General features: G+C 43.7%; 2 protein-coding genes across 7 annotated transcripts; both read left to right on the top strand.

The window, feature by feature from the left end:
- The first annotated feature begins 946 nt into the window (after positions 1-946).
- On the top strand, positions 947-5,301 carry LOC123442481. Its single transcript, XM_045118535.1, has 5 exons — positions 947-1,191; positions 1,273-1,382; positions 3,310-3,373; positions 4,097-4,561; positions 4,708-5,301. Exons 4-5 carry the CDS (start codon positions 4,105-4,107, stop codon positions 4,980-4,982), a joined length of 732 nt encoding a protein of 243 aa, XP_044974470.1. The 5' UTR covers positions 947-1,191; positions 1,273-1,382; positions 3,310-3,373; positions 4,097-4,104; the 3' UTR covers positions 4,983-5,301.
- Positions 5,302-14,119: 8,818 nt separating this feature from the next.
- Positions 14,120-18,653, top strand: LOC123442479. Of its 6 annotated transcripts, none has more exons than XM_045118534.1 (7): positions 14,120-14,516; positions 16,074-16,123; positions 16,296-16,983; positions 17,131-17,442; positions 17,586-17,714; positions 17,915-17,970; positions 18,418-18,653. In XM_045118534.1, the coding sequence occupies exons 3-7, from the start codon at positions 16,302-16,304 to the stop codon at positions 18,430-18,432; spliced, it is 1,194 nt and encodes a 397-aa protein (XP_044974469.1). In that variant the 5' UTR covers positions 14,120-14,516; positions 16,074-16,123; positions 16,296-16,301; the 3' UTR covers positions 18,433-18,653. The 6 variants fall into 6 exon arrangements, 5 of the variants coding, with proteins under 5 accessions (XP_044974469.1, XP_044974467.1, XP_044974465.1 ...); XM_045118532.1 differs by having other exon boundaries at positions 14,121-14,516; positions 17,586-17,831; XM_045118530.1 differs by lacking the exon at positions 18,418-18,653 and having other exon boundaries at positions 14,122-14,303; positions 14,422-14,516; positions 17,586-17,831; positions 17,915-18,380.
- The last annotated feature ends 436 nt before the right edge of the window (positions 18,654-19,089 follow it).

Genomic DNA, 19,089 nt, shown 5'->3' on the forward strand with positions numbered 1-19,089 from the left:
CGTCGGGGCCCTTTCAGTCGCCGGCGCAGCTGTAGCCATTCGCGGCACTAGCACCCATTGTTGTTCGCGTGGAGGAGCGGCCGACGGGGGAAGGAGACGGCGCGGGGCCGGCGTGGACTACGTCGTCTTGCCGGAGCTGCGCATGGGCTGGGAGGGTCCAACTCTGGCGTCCGCGTTGCACCGACGCGGGAGCTGCGGCAACGCTCCAGATCCGAAGATGTCATCGTTGTCCATCTTGGACCACTCCTATGCAATCCAGAGGGACAACTCCTCGTTATAGTTGACGTTTGAGCCGGAGCAGCTGCCGGAGCTCGGCGTTGGAGTGGATGGGATCAGAATCCGACAGGAAGCGGAGAGGACGAAGTGCGCGCGAGAGAGAGAGAGCGAGCGAGCGAGAGAGAGAGAGAGAGAGAGAGAGATAGAGAGAGAGAGGCGCTAGGGTTCGGAGCGAGACGCCTGAGGTGAGGTTTTAGTGGGACAACTGTGGGGTTGGTGGTGGGTCGGGCATGTCAGATAGGACATGGCGGACGCGCCCGGGCGTGGCTGGGCCGCCCTAGATTTGGGCTTGATATGGATGGTGTCGTTTAGCCAGGGCGTTTGAGATGGTTTTAAGAGGTGTGATTGGGTCGCGTTTTTATGATCGGTCACTCAACGAATGATATGTCCGGATGTTTGGAACGTATATGAATGGTTCGGTTTTAGGTGCTCTTAGCACCCCAAGCGACAGCGAGGTGAGAAGAGATTGTTTTGTTTTCGATGTCATCAAAAGTCAGACCCAGTTATACGTGGCCATTCTTCCGGTCGGGCATAACCGAGGCCGACGCAGAAAAACCCAAGCTCGAGCCCGGCCCGGCCCGAGCGTCGGGCCTAGAAATCAGGCTCAATTTCGACTGCAATTTCGGGCGATAAAGAGAAGAGAAAGGAGGTGGACGCGCTCTTCTTTTTGGTCGGCCACTGTTCTTGTTCTTGGTGGGGCCCCATGGTACAGAAACCCCAACGCCACCTCTCCCTGACTCCCTCCACCTCTCTCATGGCTTCCACCGGAGGGAGATTGAGCAGAGCACCAAACACACCTCCTTGACGGAACCGATCCAGCTCGCCTTCCCCCCCTCCCAACCAATCAACCAGATCCACTCCTCCTCCGCTGGACCAAGGCCTCCCGGCTCCGGTCGATCTGTCCTGCGGCTGCGGGTGAGGAACCCTCCGTTTCTTGGAGTTGATTTCGCTTCTTCACCTAAAAGATGCGATCCCCACCGGTCTCTTTAATTGCAGGGCACTGATCTTGGCCCCGTTTCCATCTTGTTGGGACTTGTTGGAAGGGGGGCAAAGCCGCCAGGAAGTAGGCTGGAGGTGGAGCGACAAGGGGAAGGCAGAGAAACAAGGTTTGCCCCATGCCTCCTCTTCCAGATTCGTCCTTGTTTCCAGATGATCTCTTTGGTACTCTGCATTCCAGAATTTGCCAACTGTTTCTTTCTTCTGAGAATTCGAGAGCTCACTCATCCCACCTCACTGTTGGAGTATAATGTGAATAATGGCATCCTGACATTGAACAGCAAAACAGAGATATCCTTGACATTGGAGTACGGTTTGTTTAGGCTAGGCACACACGGTCAACTTACACTAATTCCTCCGTTCCTAAATATTTTTCTTTGTAAAGATTCAACTACGGACTACATACGAAGCAAAATGAATGAACTTACATTTTGAATTATATTTTATATACATTCATATGTAGTCCGTAGTGAATTTTTTAAAAAGACAAATATTTAGGAACAAAGGAGTATAAGTCTTTTAGAGATTCTATTATTGAACTACATACGGGTGTATATACGCATATTTAGAGTATAGATTCACTAACTCTGCTCCGTATGTAGTCTTCTGTTGGAATGTCTAAAAAGACTTATATTTAGGAACGGAGGGAGTAATACGTTAATCAGTATACAACGGAGATCTCCTGACATTGGTGGTACTGCTAGGTAAATGTGAATAATGATTTGTTTTGCAAACAGAGCCTTGGCTCAGTGGTTGGACATGAGGTTGTGCAGCCTGACATCCGATACGTTATGTGGATGTATCGGTGACGACACCGGTTTTAGATATGGGGAGTGAGAGCACTCCACATTATCGAGTTTTGTAGGTGTGAGTGGCTTCGGATGGTTTGTTGTATGTTCTTGTTAGACCTATGTTGAATAATTAATAAAAACGGCTGTATGCATCGATTGATGCAGAGGCCGGGGGTTTGAACCTCCTTTTCCAAAAAAAAAAAAAACACCTTTCAGGTTTCAGCCAAAGTACCTGGCTTAAGGCACAAATTTTTTTGTAATATTTAGTGATGAATGAACCTGCTGCTCTCCTAAATTGCAAGAAAAGTTTTCTCGGCCAACCAAACATGTCTTTTCTTGATGGACTGCTGAACTAAACTAACAGGAATTTCAGGACCATAATAATTTGTGACTCCAGCGTAAAATGCAGCAACTGAATCGGATCAACCAACATGCAGGAATCAGTGCAGGAGCTAGAGTTGATCAATCAGAGTTCTTCCAATTCACAGACTAAAAAATATATAGGGTGTTTGTGACTGGCTGCAGGACAATAATGTTAATCTTCGAATCCTGAGTAGTACATTTATCATCAACAGTACTTTCATCATATTTGTATTTTACCACATTTGTTAGATGAAGAGGATTCACGTGTATTAAATAAAGAGAGTTTGTGGCCGGTGCTTTAGGTTGTAGTGGCTGTCAAGGCAAAAATAACAGTTAAATATGGAAATATAGCTGCTTAAAAAGGAACAAACTGAAAGTCCAGTAGTCAACTTATTGTAGTGTTGACTACTGGACTTACAGGTTACTAAATTCATGGAATGTGTCAAACAGAAGGGATTTCTTCAATGTCTGTGCTCTAGGTTGTAGTGGTTGTCAAGGCAAAAAAAAACAGTTAAATATGGAAATATAGTTGTTTCGTTGCTATGATATTAGTATCTCATTTCTTAAAGATGAATAAATTGGCAATCTAGCAGTCAACTTATAGTAGTGTTGACTACTTGACTTACAGATTACTAAATTCATGGAATGTGTCAAACAGAAGGAATTTCTTCAATGTCTCTGCATACGGTTTCATATTTTTCTTTTTTGTGGGCATGGTTTCAGTATTATTGATAAACAATCCTGGTCTGGTTTTGACTTACAGATTCAATATAATTTTGTGGTATATAGAAGAATAATACATCAATGCAACGAATACATAACCAATAGAATACCTTTATTCGTTACTGTTTGACATGGTTTCTCTGGTGATATTTGTGCACAGTTTGATCCAGTGAAGTTGAGGAAACTTGGGCCGGCATTTCAGAAGATTCGCTCTGTAACTTCTGGTAGTTCCTCTAGTATGAAGTTTGCTATTATTATACCCTTGCTGCTTTTGGAGTATTTTTGTAGATTTTTGCTTAGATGGAAACCTTGCAGAATAGTCAACAAAACCACATTCCAGTATGTGGTATCATGATCTTGAAAAAACATTAGTTAGTAGATATTGAGCTATGCAGTTTAAGTCTCTCTTTTCAGTATTTCTGTACTCAACAATGTCATTTGAATTTATGCTGCTGCTTAGTCTAACATTGTAGCTTCATTTTTACATGACCAGACTAGCTTCTGTTTGCAATATCCAGCCAAACTATGTTGTATATCTTCAGTAGTAAAAATCAGGGGTCTGTCCTGTGCCATCTTAAGAGGGTACTGAAGCTAGATTATTCGAGAGCTTGAATTTGAAGGATTTTCCATGGTTAAGATGAATTATACAAAGCTATGCTTACTTTAAAGTACATTCCGTGTTTTATCTTTTATTACATGTACTAGAAATAGAGAATGAAAGCTAGAGCACAATCAGTGTTTAGTTATTGAGCCTGTCAAGGTAAAATTAACAGTGGTCTTGCTTCTTAAAAAGGCAAGCTCCCTTGGTTATGATTGTTTTCCTTGGTACTTTCTGGTTTATTTTCCCCTGCGTGGTGAAATGTCAGATAGATGGATATAGCCTCAGCTTCGTTTTATTCCTGCACCACTCTTCATTAATTATTGCTCACACATTTTCACTATTTCAGGTCACACAATGACTTTAGTAGATTTCATAGACCTGAGTGATGATAATATCATTGACTTGACCAACGATGAAGCGACTGTTCAAGAGGATCAAAATGCAACTCAAGATCGGCAGACACTGCTTGATAGGCGGAGAATGTTTCTCCTAGCTGGTGAACGTAGCCAAGATGTGCAGGATGTGTTTGTTGCAGCTACTGAACCAACGGAAGAGGCTGCTGAGTCCGGACAGGCTTTGGAAGCCACCACATCGTCCTTGATTACGGAAGAAACACCTTTTGTTGCAGCTAGTGAAGGAAGACAAGATGTTCAGTCTATGTTTGTTGCAGCTAGTGAAGGAAGGCAAGAGGCTGCTGAGTCTGGAAGTGCTTTAGAAGCTACCCCATTGTGCTTCCTTAAGGAAACAACACTTCTTCATCCGGCTAAATCACCGAACTGTCATCGCTCTCCAACATCAGTGCCATTTCCCAGTAAATTCCTATCTACCCCTTTGTCATTACAGTTGTGTGTGCATCATGCAAACGATCCATATCAAGCAAACACTGCAACAAAATTCTAGTATTTGAAAATTATAACAGTGGCCTTCCTGAAAAATGCTAACGTTGACCTGCTGCAGGCCCGACTTCCACCACTCCGAAAACTCAGACTTCTGAAGGTGGCGATGCAAAGTCAGTGATAGTGAAGAGGAAATATTGTAAGCGGAAGTACCATACCGACACTCCTAGAAGAAGTCCTAGGCTTATACAGATTTGTGAATGTTGTACCAGTCCTGTGAAAGAGCCGACAGCCGACCACGAAAGGTCTCGCATGCTCAGGCCAGCAGAAGAATCAGCTGCCTCTACTGACAAGGCAGGACCTGCAAAGCCCCTCTCTACTGACATCGCAAACTAGCTGTAGAAGACTGAATGTGGTACCTGATTCCACATGATACCTCTCTAACTTGTGTTGATGTAGTTCCTCTCATGCGTAGTATTTATGGAACCACTCTTATTGCATCTGTAGTGGGATCTGAGTTCACGTTACCCCAGCTATCTCGGAATTGTATTTCCATTGTATTCGTCGAGAATGTATGTTGTGGATGAACATGAAGATGGCAAAGCAGCTGCTGTTAACTGGGAGCGTAGAGAACTTCTTGCCATCCTGGATCCAATCTGAGATGTAACCAAACAAAAAAAGACTGAAATCTGTGATAGCAACTGCTTTTTTGAAATTTGTCAAGAAGTGTGATAGAAGGCTGAAGTTATAGTTTAGCTATGTTCACAGATGAATGTACATTCAGTTGTGAGGTTTATACAGCATCAGTAGTGCTACTTGCTTGGCTTGCTTTGGTTCAGATAAAATAAAATATATTTTATTTGAGAGGTCAGCATTAGAGAAGCTGAAAAACGCAGGATTTATTCCTAGAAATTTTGACTCTATAATGCGCTCGTATGATTGCTTTGTTAACTCGTTTGAACTTTGTGGCTTTGATAACTATCTTTTAGAAAAACATATAGGTTGACTGAATAATGTGTGAAAGTCACTTAGTTACTAAATCATCGACAATTATTATGAAACAGAGGGAGTACTTGATTTGTTTCCGTAAATCGCTTGCATGAAAAATCAATGTTTCGTTAGAGCATCTTCAATAGATTATGTACTTTACACCATCAAAATGCGATGCGAGTAAAATACACATCACCAAAAACAGCCGACTCCAACAGATGATGTAAAATAGGGCACTAATGCTCCAATAGATAATGTAAAACTACTGGTACTACTAGATCTTCAAACATAGTTCAAAAGTACCAAGTTCACTTGAAGCAAACATAGTTCATAAAACATAAAACTGCTAGATCATACCGAACTACATCGTACCGATTCTATTTAAACTACATCAAACATAAAACTACTAACCGGGACGCTCTAAAACTGCTCCTAGAACGCCTCGGTCGTGGAACTCCTCGTCCTCGTCCTCCGAGTCGGACTCAACGAGGATCACCGTCGAGGGGGCAACCTCGTCCTCCATCTTCACGTCTTCTTCAGCTCGGCCTCATGCTTCCAGTAGAACTCCAGTTTGTTGTGGAGATGTTGTGGATTCTCCTGCACTAACCTCGCCATCGTTGTTGGCGATACACATAATAGGTAGGCCCATGAAGGATCGAAATACCATAATAGCATGGGATCCACACATTAGTGGGTCCAGATAAACACATACATACTATCCACTCGGACAAGTACATTCAACCACTTGGTCATATGACTCACTCGAATATACGAAGACCAACAATCGACAATGCAGTTGAAGCATAGAGAAGGTTGTGTAGTGGGCAGACATTATGACATAAATGCCCATCTTTGTAACATAAGAGGTGAGGGGGGTGGCGCACTCTATATAAGCCACCCCTACCACATAGATCGGGCGGGTTCATTCTTCTCCCTTGGCTTACGCGCCATTAGTCTTAGACTTAGCTCAGGCATGGAAATCCATCCTCCCCCCTCTCTCCATCACTCGGCCGCCCCGCGCGCCTTACTCCACTGGACGCTTCTCCATCACCCGGAGGCTCCTGCTTGTCGTCACTCCACTAGACACGCCTTTGTCACTTGGACCCCCACGTGTCGTCACTCCACTGGACGCGCCTTCGTCACTTTGCCGCCTCGTCACTCCGCGGGACGCGCCTTCATTACTTGGCCACCCTGTAAGTCGCCACTCAGCTCGACGCTTCTCCATCACTCGGCCGCCCAGCACGCCGTCACTCAGCTAGACGCTTCTCCATCACTCAGCCGCCCCGCGCACCGTAGCTCCGCTTGACGCTCTCCATCACCCGGCGACCCGTGTGTGTCGTCACTCCGCTAGACGCGCCTTAGTCACTTAGCCGACTCACGTGCCGTCACCCCACTGGACTCGCCTTCGTCACTTGGCCGCCCCACGCGTCGCCACTCAGCTGGACGCTTATCCATCACTCGGTCGCCCTGCGCGTTGTTACTCCGTTGGACGCTTCTTCAGCACTCGACGACCCTTGTGTGTCGTCAGTCCGCTAGATGCGCCTTTGTCACTTCCCCCCCCCCCCACGCGCCATCACTCTGCTGGACATGCCTTCATCACTCAGCTACCTCGCGATCCGTCACTCCGTTGGACGCGCCTTCATCACTTGACCGCCCCGCACGCCTTCGTCACTTGGCCGCCCCGCACGCCATCACTCTACTAGACGCGCCTTTGTCACTTGGTCACCCCCGTGCGCCGTCACTCCGCTGGACAAGTCTTCATCATTTGGTTGTCCCGCATGCCGCCACTCTACTGGATGCGCCTTCGTTACCTGGCCGCCCCGCACGTCGCCACTTAATTCGGTGATTTGTACCTCAGAAGCTATATCGCCCCTAGTGGGTGAACGACTTAGCTACAAATCTGATTTCGCCTAAGTTTGGAAAATTAATCTGAGTGAGGACATCATCCGCACACTGGGGCATAGCCGCGACCCTGTATCACCTAAGTTTAAAACTAATCCGAGTGAGGACATCATCCGCACTCAGGGGATTAGATGTGACTCTGAATCGCCTAAATTAAAAATTAATCCGAGTGACGACATCACCAGCACTCGGGGGCTTAGTTGTGACCCTGAATTGCCTAAGTTAAAAATTAATTCGAGTGAGGACATCATCCACACTCGGGGACTTAGCTCCGACCCGTATCGTCTAAGTTAAAAACTAATCCGAGTGAGGACATCATCCATAATCGGGGACTTAGCTGCGAGCCTAAGTTAAAAACTAATCCGAGTGAGGACATCATCCGCATTCGGTGGGCTTAGTTGTGACCCCGTACCGCCCATGTTAAAAACTAATCCGAGTGAGGACATCATCCACACTCTGAGACTTAGTTGCGACCCCGTATCTCCTAAGTTAAAAACTAATCCGAGTGAGGACATCATCTGCACTTGGGGGCTTAGCTGTGACCCCGAATCGCCTAAGTTAAAAACAAATCCGAGCGAGGACATCATCCACACTCGGGGACTTAGCCGCGACCCTGTATCGCTTAAGTTAAAAACTACTCCGGTTGAGGACATCATCCATACTCGGAAACTTAGCTGTGACCTCGTATCGCCTAAGTTAAAAACTAATCCGAGTGAGGAGCCCTAAACCCTGAGTTTCGTCTGTAGATGTTGCGAACATCTGACATACACGTTTTTGATGAATACATGATAGTTCAGTGCATAATGCTTAAACGGCTTAGAATTGAGGCGCTGAAGACGTTTCGAACATCGCGGGACATACGAGATGTTCCAAGGGATGAAATTGGGATTTCAGGCTCGTTCCCTTGTTGAGAGGTATGAGACCTCCGACAAGATTCTTTGTCTATAAAGTAAGGGAGAAAAGCTCAATCGTTGAGCATGTGTTCAGATTGTCTGAGTGCTACAATCGCTTGAATCGAGTGGGAGTTAATCTTCAGGTGAGATAGTGATGGTTCTCCAAAGTCACTCCCACCAAGCTACTAGAGCTTGGTGATGAACTATAACATATCAGGGATAGATACGATGATCCTTGAGCTATTCGCGATGTTTGACACCGTGAAAGTAGAAATCAAAAAGGAGCATCAATTATTGATGGTTAGTAAAATCACTAGTTTCAAGAAGGGCAAGGGCAAGAAGGGATACTTCATGAAACGGCAAACCAGTTGCTGCTCTAGTGAAGAGACCCAAGGTTGAACCCAAACCCGAGACTGTAGATGAGAAGGCTGGCAAAGTCGACAAAAGTATATTGGATATACATGATGTTGATGTGTATTTTACTAGTACTCCTAGTAGCACCAGGGTATTAGATACCGGTTCGGTTGCTAAGTGTTAGTAACTCGAAATAAAAGCTACGGAATAAAAGGAGACTAGCTAAAGGTGAGGTGACGATGTGTGTTGGAAGTGTTTCCAAGGTTGATGTGATCACCATCGCACGCTCCTTCTACTTTTGAGATTAGTGTTGAACCTAAATGTTGTTTAGTGTTTGCGTTGAGCATGAACATAACTGGATTGTGTTTATTGCAATACGGTTATTCATTTAAAGAGAATAATGGTTATTCTGTTTACTTGAATAATACCTTCAATGGTCATGCACCTAAAATGAATGGTTTATTGAATCTCGATCGTAGTGATACACATATTCATAATATTGATGCCAAAAGATACAAAGTAGTAATTATAGTACCACTTACTTGTGGCACTGCCGTTTAAGTCATATTGGTATAAAACACATGAAGAAGTTCCATGCTGATGGATCTTTGGACTCACTCGTTTTTTGATCGTTTGAGACATGCGAACCATGCCTTTTGGTGCAAATATATGAAGAAACTTCATACAGATGGATTCTTTAGACTCACTTGATTATGAATCACTTGAGACATGCAAATCATTCCACATGTGCAAGATGACTGGTGACCTCGTTTTTAGTGAGATGGAACAAGAAAGTAACTTGTTGGAAGTAGTACATTTTGATGTATGTAGTGCAATGAGTGTTGAGGCACGCAGTGGATGTCGTTATGTTCTTCACTGATGATTTAAGTAGATACATGTGTATTTTCATGATGAATCACATGGTCTGAAATATTAAAAAGTTCAAGCAATTTCAGAGTGAAGTTAAAAATCGTCGTGACAAGAGGATAATATGTCTACGATGTGATCGTGGAGGTAAATATATATCTGAGTTGCGAGTTTGGTAAATATTTAAGACAATGTGGAAATTATTCTCACAACTCATGCCACCTGGAACACCATAGTATGATGGTGTGTCCAACGTCATAGCCATGCCCTATTGGATATGGTGCATACTATGATGTCTCTTATCAAATTACCACTATCATTTTCTGGTTAGGCATTAGAGACAACCGCATTCACTTTAAATAGGGCACCACGTAATTTTGTTGAGATGACATCGTATGAACCTAAGTTGTCGTTTCTTAAAAGTTCGGGGCTGCGACACTTATGTGAAAAAGTTTCAGCCTGATAAGCTCGAACCCAAAGTGGATAAATGCATCTTCATAGGATACCCAAAACAGTTGGGTATGCCTCCTATCTCAGATCCAGAACCAAAGTGTTTGTTTCTAGAAACGGGTCCTTTCTCGAGAAAAAGTTTCTCTCGAAAGAATTGAGTGTGAGGATGGTGGAACTTGATGAGGTTATTGAACCGTCACTTCAACCAGTGTATAGCAGGGCGCGGGAACTTGTTGTGGCGCCTACACCAATTGAAGTGGAAGCTGGTGATGGTGATCATGAAGCTTCAGGATCAAGAAGTGTGGCATGATGCCGCAGAGGTCGTGCAGCGCTGGGTTGAGGCGGGCGGCTTCCAAATCGAGCAGTGCGGTGACGATGGTGAAGCGGTTTCAATTAGGTCGATTTGGAGGCATGCGGCAACAAAGTATCGACAGATCTCGCTGTGTCGGGGGGTAGGATGGCCAGATTTGACAGCGGCATGCTTCGGTGCCCGGGTGGCGCGACGGCTGACACGGCAGCCACGCGGGGTGGTTGGCCGTTGAGCATTCGTGTGACCCTATAGTTTTTGTTTGGACAGCCGCATGTGATGCAAATTTGCATCGAGTGGTAATGTATTTTACATGTAGAGCAAAAGTTGTGTAATTCTTTTTATATCTACATCATTTGTTGGAACATCATTTTTTGGGCCTTCTGATGTAAAAAAATGGTCATTTATACACCTACATTATCTATTGAAGATGTTCCTAATATGTTGCAAGTGAAAACGAGTGGAGGATATATTATAGAAATCGTGTCCATGTCATCGAAAATATCATCTTTCATATTAGGGTTGTGTTAGAGGTATATTGTGTTTAAACCACACATAAACTGTCTTATACTCCAAGATATATTACACATGTCATTCAAAATATCTTCTTTTATATCAGGACCATGATAAAAATAGGTTTAAACTACGGGTAATTTGTCTTATACTTCAAGTCTGTTTCTTTCACACTGTACTCTATGTATACCTCATACGATAGTTGGATCACTAAAACATAATGATAACAAAACTATTGTACCATCTTATAATTTCTACATATTATTACAATGGTTAGTCTAATGACGTCGATCCTAAAAAAATCCACCACTTCGGTAATGTGTATCCTTGACAGCTGATTTCCACTCACAACATAATAACAAAACATCCCTGGGGTGTGGCGTCGAATCAAAATCAAACATTAGGTTGATCAACATAATAACACAAACTATATGCATGTGTGACACGTGATTTAATGTGGAAACACCTTCTTAACATAAGGAAGAAAATACCATGACTTTGAACCCACGAGTCTATACAATTTCACTATGGGAATGGTAAATACAAAGTCTTCTTTTTAATCTATAGAGAGATTTACAACACACTCCATGTTGTCAACCGGCAAAAACAACCGCAAAGAGGCAAATTTCAACAAAGCAGAGCTAACACAACTTTTGCCCCCTTTTTGCATTTTGCAAAAATAATCTTAAATCGTTGACTCAAATAACACCAAATTTGGCACGCAAGTAGACACACGAGTTCCGTGAGATCCCCATGAAATTTCGACTCAACTGAACACCGTTTTCCTACCCAATTTGTTTGTGGCCAGAAGTACTGAAACTGCAGCAATCTGAACTGATAATCCACTCTCAAATCTGATGATCCACTGACTCAATACTCAAACCAGCTGGTCAGATCTAAGTACTCAAAGTAAGGCATGACCTCACCAAGTTTAGTGCCGATTAAGCACATTTGAGTCTTCAATCTCCATCTTGTTAGGTGCTATCTCTCATTCTCACAGTGGCAACCATCACCCGCAGGAGTGGAGTCGTTAGGGAATTTTCTTCTCTACTCCCTTCACCAGGAAACACTCACAATTGTTACATGCAAAGAAGATCAACGACTCACATGTTTTGATGATGTTGGGCTGCTAACGCACCTCTATATGGAGGGGCTTGGCCAACAAACTCCCCTCTCGATATCATGGAGGGTCTCACTGCCTTCCAGCAGCCATGCCAGCGAGCGGACGCCATACTTCAAGCTTTTTCTTTTTCATCATCTTGGTCAACATATCAACCCCATTGTCATCGGTGTGAATTATCTCAATCTGCATTTGATTGGAATATAACACATCTTGAATCAAATGACACTGGACCTCAATATGCTCACACCTTCAATATGCACTCTTGTCATCGGTGTGGATGGCACTTTGGTTCTCAAGAAGCATCACTACTTGTCTTGCTCAGACCCAAGCTCACAAGCCAACTATTTCAGCCATAATATATTGTTGCGTGCCTCTATTATTGTAATGAATTCAGCTTCAACTATATTCAATGTCACACACTTTTGCAACCTGTTTGGCCATGACACTTATGCCCCTGCATAGGTAACCAAATAACCTAAATTGACTTCCTTCTATGATCATCTCCAACTATGCTAGAATCCAAAAAGACAATCAACTTGAACTCACTACCACCAAAGAAAGCTTCATATTAGAGGATCCCGTAAAATAGAGTCAATCTTCACGTAGGTTTACGAGAAGATGACATTTGCGTAAAGTTTCCGCGGGCTAGTAACCGTGTAAAACTTCCCAACGCGTCGTCGCTGCCCATCGGAATCTTGCCGCCACCTGTCGCCCACACACCATTGTCCTGTCGAAAACGCCATCGTCGAGCCCATTGATCGATGTGTCGCCGCCGCCCGCCATAACATCGTCGCGACACCACCGCCGCCCGCCACCACGCCAGGCAGCCACTGTTGCTGGTGGGTCCCACGGTATAGCGTTGTTGATCAGTCTTCGAATCTTTAGGGGTACACTCTTATTTATTTTCAAAAAATGAAGAAAAGGTGTGTTTAATTGTTTTACCGGCAGTCGTTCAACGTGCTCTCCTTTTTCTTTTTGTTTTCGGCCACAGTTGCTGGTGGGTCCCACGGTATAGCGTTGTTGATCAGTCTTTGAATCTTCAGGGATGCACATTTATTTATTTTCAAAAAATGAAGAAAAGATGCGTTTATTTTTTTTTACCAGCAGTCGTTCAACGTGCTCTCCTTTTTCTTTTTGTTTTCGGCCACTGTTGCTGGTGGGTCCCACGGTATAGCGCTGTTGATCAGTCTTCGAATCTTCAGGGGTACACTCTTATTTATTTTCAAAAAATGAAGAAAAGGTGCGTTTAATTATTTTACCGGCAGTCGTTCAAGGTGCTCTCCTTTTTCTTTTTGTTTTCGACCACTATTGCTGGTGGGTCCCACGGTATAGCGTTGTTGATCACTCTTTGAATCTTCAGGGATGCACATTTATTTATTTTCAAAAAATGAAGAAAAGATGCGTTTATTTTTTTTACCAGCAGTCATTCAACGTGCTCTCCTTTTTTTTCGGCCACTGTTGTTGGTGGGTCCCATGGTATAGCGTTGTTGATCAGTCTTCGAATCTTCAAGGGTGCACTTTTATTTTTTTTCAAAAAATGAAGAAAAGGTGCGTTTAAATTTTTTTACTCGTTCAACGTGCTTTCCTTTATCTTTTTGTTTTCGGCCACTGTTGCTGGTGGATCCCATAGTACAGCATTGTTGATCAGTCTTCGAATCTTCAGAAATGCACTTTTATTTATTTTCAAAGAAATGAAGAAAAGGTGCGTTTAATTTTTTTACCAGCAGTTGTTCAACATGCTCTTCTTTTTGTTTTTGTTTTTGGCCACTCTTGCTGGTTGGTCCCACAGTACAACGCTGTATTCGAATCTTTAGAGGCGCACTTTTATTTGTTTTTAAAAAAGATGAAAATGTGTGTTTAATTTTTTTACCATGAGTCGTTCAACGTGCTCTCCTTTTTCTTTTTGTTTTCGGCCACCGTTGCTTGTGGGTCCCACGGTACAGCGCTGTTTATCAGTCTTCGAATCTTCACAGGTGCACTTTTATTTATTTTTCAAAAAATGAAGAAAAGGTGATATTAATTCTTTTACCCTTTTTCTTTTTGTTTTCTGCCCACTGTTGCTGGTGGGTCCCACGGTACAGAAACCCCCACCCATCAACCATCGTTCATGTAGGCTCGCTCCACCCAACCAACTTCTCCCATCAGTTTCTTTCATCACAATGGCTCCTTCCCCTCCACCCCATGCCCATGGCAGAGGAGCAGAGCACCAAGCTCGCCTTCCTGACTGAACCAATCCAGCCCGCCTCCCTCCCTCCCTCCCTTCCTTCCCCCAAACAATCGAGCATCCTCGTCCGCCGCCGCTGAGCCAAGGCCTACGGGTGAGGAAGGATTAGAAACCCTCTCTTTCTTGGATTTGGAGTCGATTTTGCTCCGGTTCTTGCTCTCTGCCCGGCACGCGTGCGTTCGTCCGTTCCCTGAGGGTTTCTGCACTCGCAGAGCACTGATCGCGGCCTCGTTTCCATCTTGTTGGCACCTGCAAGTTGGAAGGGGGCAAGCAGGCTGGAGGCGGAGTGACAAGAGACGAAGCAGAGGTTTGCTCCCTTCCAGATTTGTTCTTTTCAGATGGTCTCATCGAGATCTACCCCCCTAAGCATTCGAGAGCTCATGACCCACCGCATTCAGCTTACACTAGTACTAGCAGCGAGTACGTTCAACAGTAAAACAGAGGTCGATCTCCTGACATTGGTGCTACTCCTCCACTACTGTAGCTATTAAATGTAAGCACGGTTTGTGGCATCGGCTTACCACACCTTGCGGCCAAAGCACCTGGGTAAAGGCACAATTTTTTTAAAGGTTTTTACTGACGAACCCTAAGATTTTGGGTGAAATTCAGTAAACGAATCGATAATAAACTTAACCAGCATGCATGAATCGACCCAAATGGCAGAGTTTTGCAATCAGACTTCTCTTATTTTGCGCGCTGAGTTACATATGGGATGCTTGTCACTGGCTGCGTGACAACAATGTTACTACAGTAGTACATTTGCCACCACTAGTGCTCTCATTGCTTTATACTCCCTCCGTTCAGAATTACTTGTCGCGCAAATGTATAAAAATGGATGTATCTAGAACTAAAATACATCTAGATACATCCATTCCTATGACAAGTATTTCCGGGCGGAGGGAATATTTTGCGACATGTGTTAGATGAGGAGACCTCGTGGCTTGTGCTCTAGGTTGGAGAGGCTGTCGAGGCAAATATAACAGTTAATTACTGGAATATAGATGTTTCTTTGATATGATATGAGTATCTCAACTCTTAAACACGGATATATCGACGATACAACAGTCAAGTTATGGTACTGTTCATTTCCAGGTTACTAAGTTTATTATACTGCTTGATCTAGCATTGTAGCTTTTATTTTTCATGACCACCTGACCAGACTACCTTCTGTATGCAATACGCAGCCAAACTATGCTAGATTATTGCAGAGCTCCCACTTTAGGCTTTTAAGATGAATTACACAAAGTGATGTTTACTTTTGAGTGTAACTGCAGTACCATTCTTATCTTCTAGTGTACACTGATGGTGCTGCTGCAATTTTACTAGTCAGTGGGAACAGGGGAGAAAGCTAAAAACCTCGACCTTCAAGTTATTGCAAGGGTTAGAGGATACGCTGATGCTGCACTTACTTGCCTTGTAATTAATCATTGTTAAGTGAAACATATGTCGTTTGAGAAATTTCGACCCACTGTTCTTGTTAATGAAGACTTGGTACTAACATTATTCTTTCCTGTGTCTCAAAACTGTGAACCTGGTTAATCTCATCTTGCTAATGGAGACTTGAACTAACATTATCCTCTCTGTTAGATTTGTGCTTATTTTTTTCGTTTTTCTTGTTACTATGCATTACAATAAGTTTTTCATATTAACGCTCCTTACAACTTCTTGCACCTGAACTGTTTACAACCACTCCAGCTCTTGTTATCCCAAAGGCTATATCAAATTCAGGTCTCTGAGATTCACAGATAGATCATTATGAGATAAATGAAGCTTTCTTGATATGTGAATGGTCTTGTGATTTTTAAGAGTAATCAGACCTAAAGCATGAGGTGAGACTAAGTTGTATTGTTCTGGACATTGGCAGGTTGTTGCTGTGGCAAGTCAAAGGCTTTCTGGCATCCATCCTGTCAGCTGGTAAACTTTAGTAAATTATACTTCCTTCAGTTATCTTTGTTTTCCTTTGGTACTTTCTGGTTTCTTTTCCTCTTTGGGGGTGAAATGACTGATAGATGGATATAGCTTCAGCTTCTTTATGTTCCTGCACCACTCTTCATTAATCATTGCTCACACATTGTTACTATTTCAGGCGACAATGGCTCTGATAGATTTCATAGAGCTGAGAGATGATGATATTGATATCATTGAATTGAGCAGCGATGAGGACACTGTTCAAAAGGATCAGATTGCAGCTCAACACCGGGCGGCGTTGCTTGATAGGCAGGGTATGTTTTTCCCAACTGCTGAAGGAAGCCAAGGGGTGCAGGCCGTGTTTGTTGCAGCTGGTAAAGGAAGTCAAGATGTGCAGGCCATGTTTGTTGCAACCAGTGAAGGAAGTCAAGATGTGCAGCCAGTGTTTGTTGCAGCTAGTGAAGGAAAGCAAGAAGCTGGTGAGCCCGGACATGCTTTGGAAGCTACCTCATCGTCCATGGTTATGGAGAAAGCACCTCCTGTTGCAGGTAGTGAAGGAAGTGAAGATGTGCAGGCTGTGTCTGTTGCAGCTGGTGAAGGAGGGCAGGAGGCTGGTGAGTCCGGACATGCTTTGGAAGCTACCGCACCGTCCATGGTTATGGAGAAAACAACTCTTGTTGCAGCTAGTGAAGGAAGCCAAGATGTGCAGGCTGTATTAGTTGCAGCTGGTGAAGGAGGGCAGGAGGCTGCTGAGTCTGGACATGCCTTGGAAGCTACCACATTGTCCTTGGTTACAGAAACACCACCTCTTGATACGGCTAAATCACCGTACTGTCATCCCTCTCCAACATCAGCGCCATTGCCCAGTAAATTCCTCTTTACCCCTTTGTCATTACAATTGTATGTTTATCATGCAAACGATCTATATCAAGCAAACACTGCAACAAATTTCAAGTATTTAAAAAGTTTAGTAGTGGCCTTCCTGAAAAAATGCTAACGTTGACCTGCTGCAGGCCTGACTTCCACCACTCCGAAAGCTCAGACTTTTGAAGGTGGTGACGCAAAGTCAAGGAGAGTGAAGAGGAAACGTCGTAAGAAGAACTACCATACCGACACTCCTAGGAAAAGTCCTAGGCTTATACAGATGGGTGAATGTTGTGCCAGTCCTGTGGAAGAGCCAGCAGCCGACCACAAGAGGTCTCGCATGCTTGGGCCAGCAGAAGAAGCAACCGCCTCTACCGACTCAGCTGAAACAGTTGTCCTCGCTCTGCCACATGCTGGATCAACGAATTGTCTTCGCTCTCCAACATCAGCGACATTCCCCAGTAAATTCTTCTTCATCCCTTTGTCATTACAGTTGTGTTTATCATGTAAATGATCCATATCAAGCAAACATTGCAACAACTTACTGGTATTTGAAGTTAACAGTAGCCTTGGCAGAAAAATGTTAACAGTGACCCTGCTGCAGGTCTGACTTCCATCAGTACTAAAGTTATGACTTCTGAAGGCGGCGACGCAAAGCTGGTGAGCAGGAGGGTGAAACATCCTGAGAGGAACTACCATATCTTGTCCTTGGTTATGGAAAAACCACCTCTTGGTACGGTTGTCCTTGCTCTCCAACATGCTGAATCGCCGAATTGTCCTCGCCCTCCAACATCAGCGCCAATCTTGTCATTACAGCTGTGTGTTTTATCATGCAAACAATCCATAAAAAGCAAGTGTTGCGACAAATTTCTAGCATTTGTAGTCAACAGTGCCCTTTCCAGAAAAATGTAGTTAACAGTGACCCTGCTGCAGGTCCGACTTCCACCAGTCCGAAGGCTCTGTCCTCAGAAGGTGGCGACACAAAGCTGGTGAGCGGGAAGGTGAAACATCGTAGGAAGAACTGCCAACCCTGCAAACTAACTCCTTAGACTGAATCTTTCTAACTTCCACTGCTGTAGTTGCTCTCATGTGTAACCACCCTTGTTGCATCTGAAGTGCGATCTGAGCCCGCGTTGCCCCATCTCTCTGCATTCATTTAGAATGCAAGTTGTGGGTGATTTTGGACTTGTTTTGTCAAGTGCATCACAGAATTGGGTGGTATTTTGGCGAACCTGGAAATGGCGCGCAGCTGCTGTTACGTGGGAGCTTAGGAAACTAGTTGGGCTTCTTTGCCATCTTGGCTCCAAGCTGAGATATAACCAAACCTACAGTAGATTGAAAATTGTGAGAGCAACTACAACTTGAATTATTTGTGAAAAAAATGTGTTTGGCTTTGGTAGATGAAGGCTGAAGCTACAGTTTACTCCTGTTTGCAGATGAATGGAGCGTGAGTTTGACCTGCGCACCTGCTAATGTTACTTGCCGTGGTTCAGAATACAAGCTTTTGGAGCATGATATTTCTGCCTTGAAAGTTCGTTTTTTTATGGTTTTGCGAAGACTTGGAACTTCTTTTAGAATTATTGTCGGTTTAATGCTAGCTATGAAGGGATAGTTGTAGACATGAACATATGCATCTTACAAAAACTGGAAGAGAGCGGGCATTAGTTTGTGAGGGCGCAGGATTTGTTTTTTTAATAATTTGTTTTATTTAACAAACTCTGAATGGACAGTAGATAGATATTTGAAAATGAAATTGGGATAGGAAAATCTAACAATGCAGGACTCGCTCATACAAAATTTGGATTCTACTGTAATATCTTAGGTTGCTCTGTTAACTCGTATAACATTTGGGGGCCGGGGGCTTCCCATTTTTCCTACAAAAAATGTAACTCAATCCCATTTTTCCTACAAAAAGTGTAACTCATAATTGACTTAGATACAAGAAAATGTTGGTCGACTTATATATGAAACATGTACCCATGTGTTGTAATGGTGAGTGAGATGTTGTCCCATTATATTTCACTAGTCGATTATTTGTAAGTGGGATTATAGCCATATTTTTTAGTGAAACCTTTTGAACTTTTACACCTAATAACATTTAAAAAAAA

Source organism: Hordeum vulgare, chromosome 3H (assembly GCF_904849725.1).
Source record: "Hordeum vulgare subsp. vulgare chromosome 3H, MorexV3_pseudomolecules_assembly, whole genome shotgun sequence".
Taxonomy (NCBI): Eukaryota; Viridiplantae; Streptophyta; class Magnoliopsida; order Poales; family Poaceae; genus Hordeum; species Hordeum vulgare.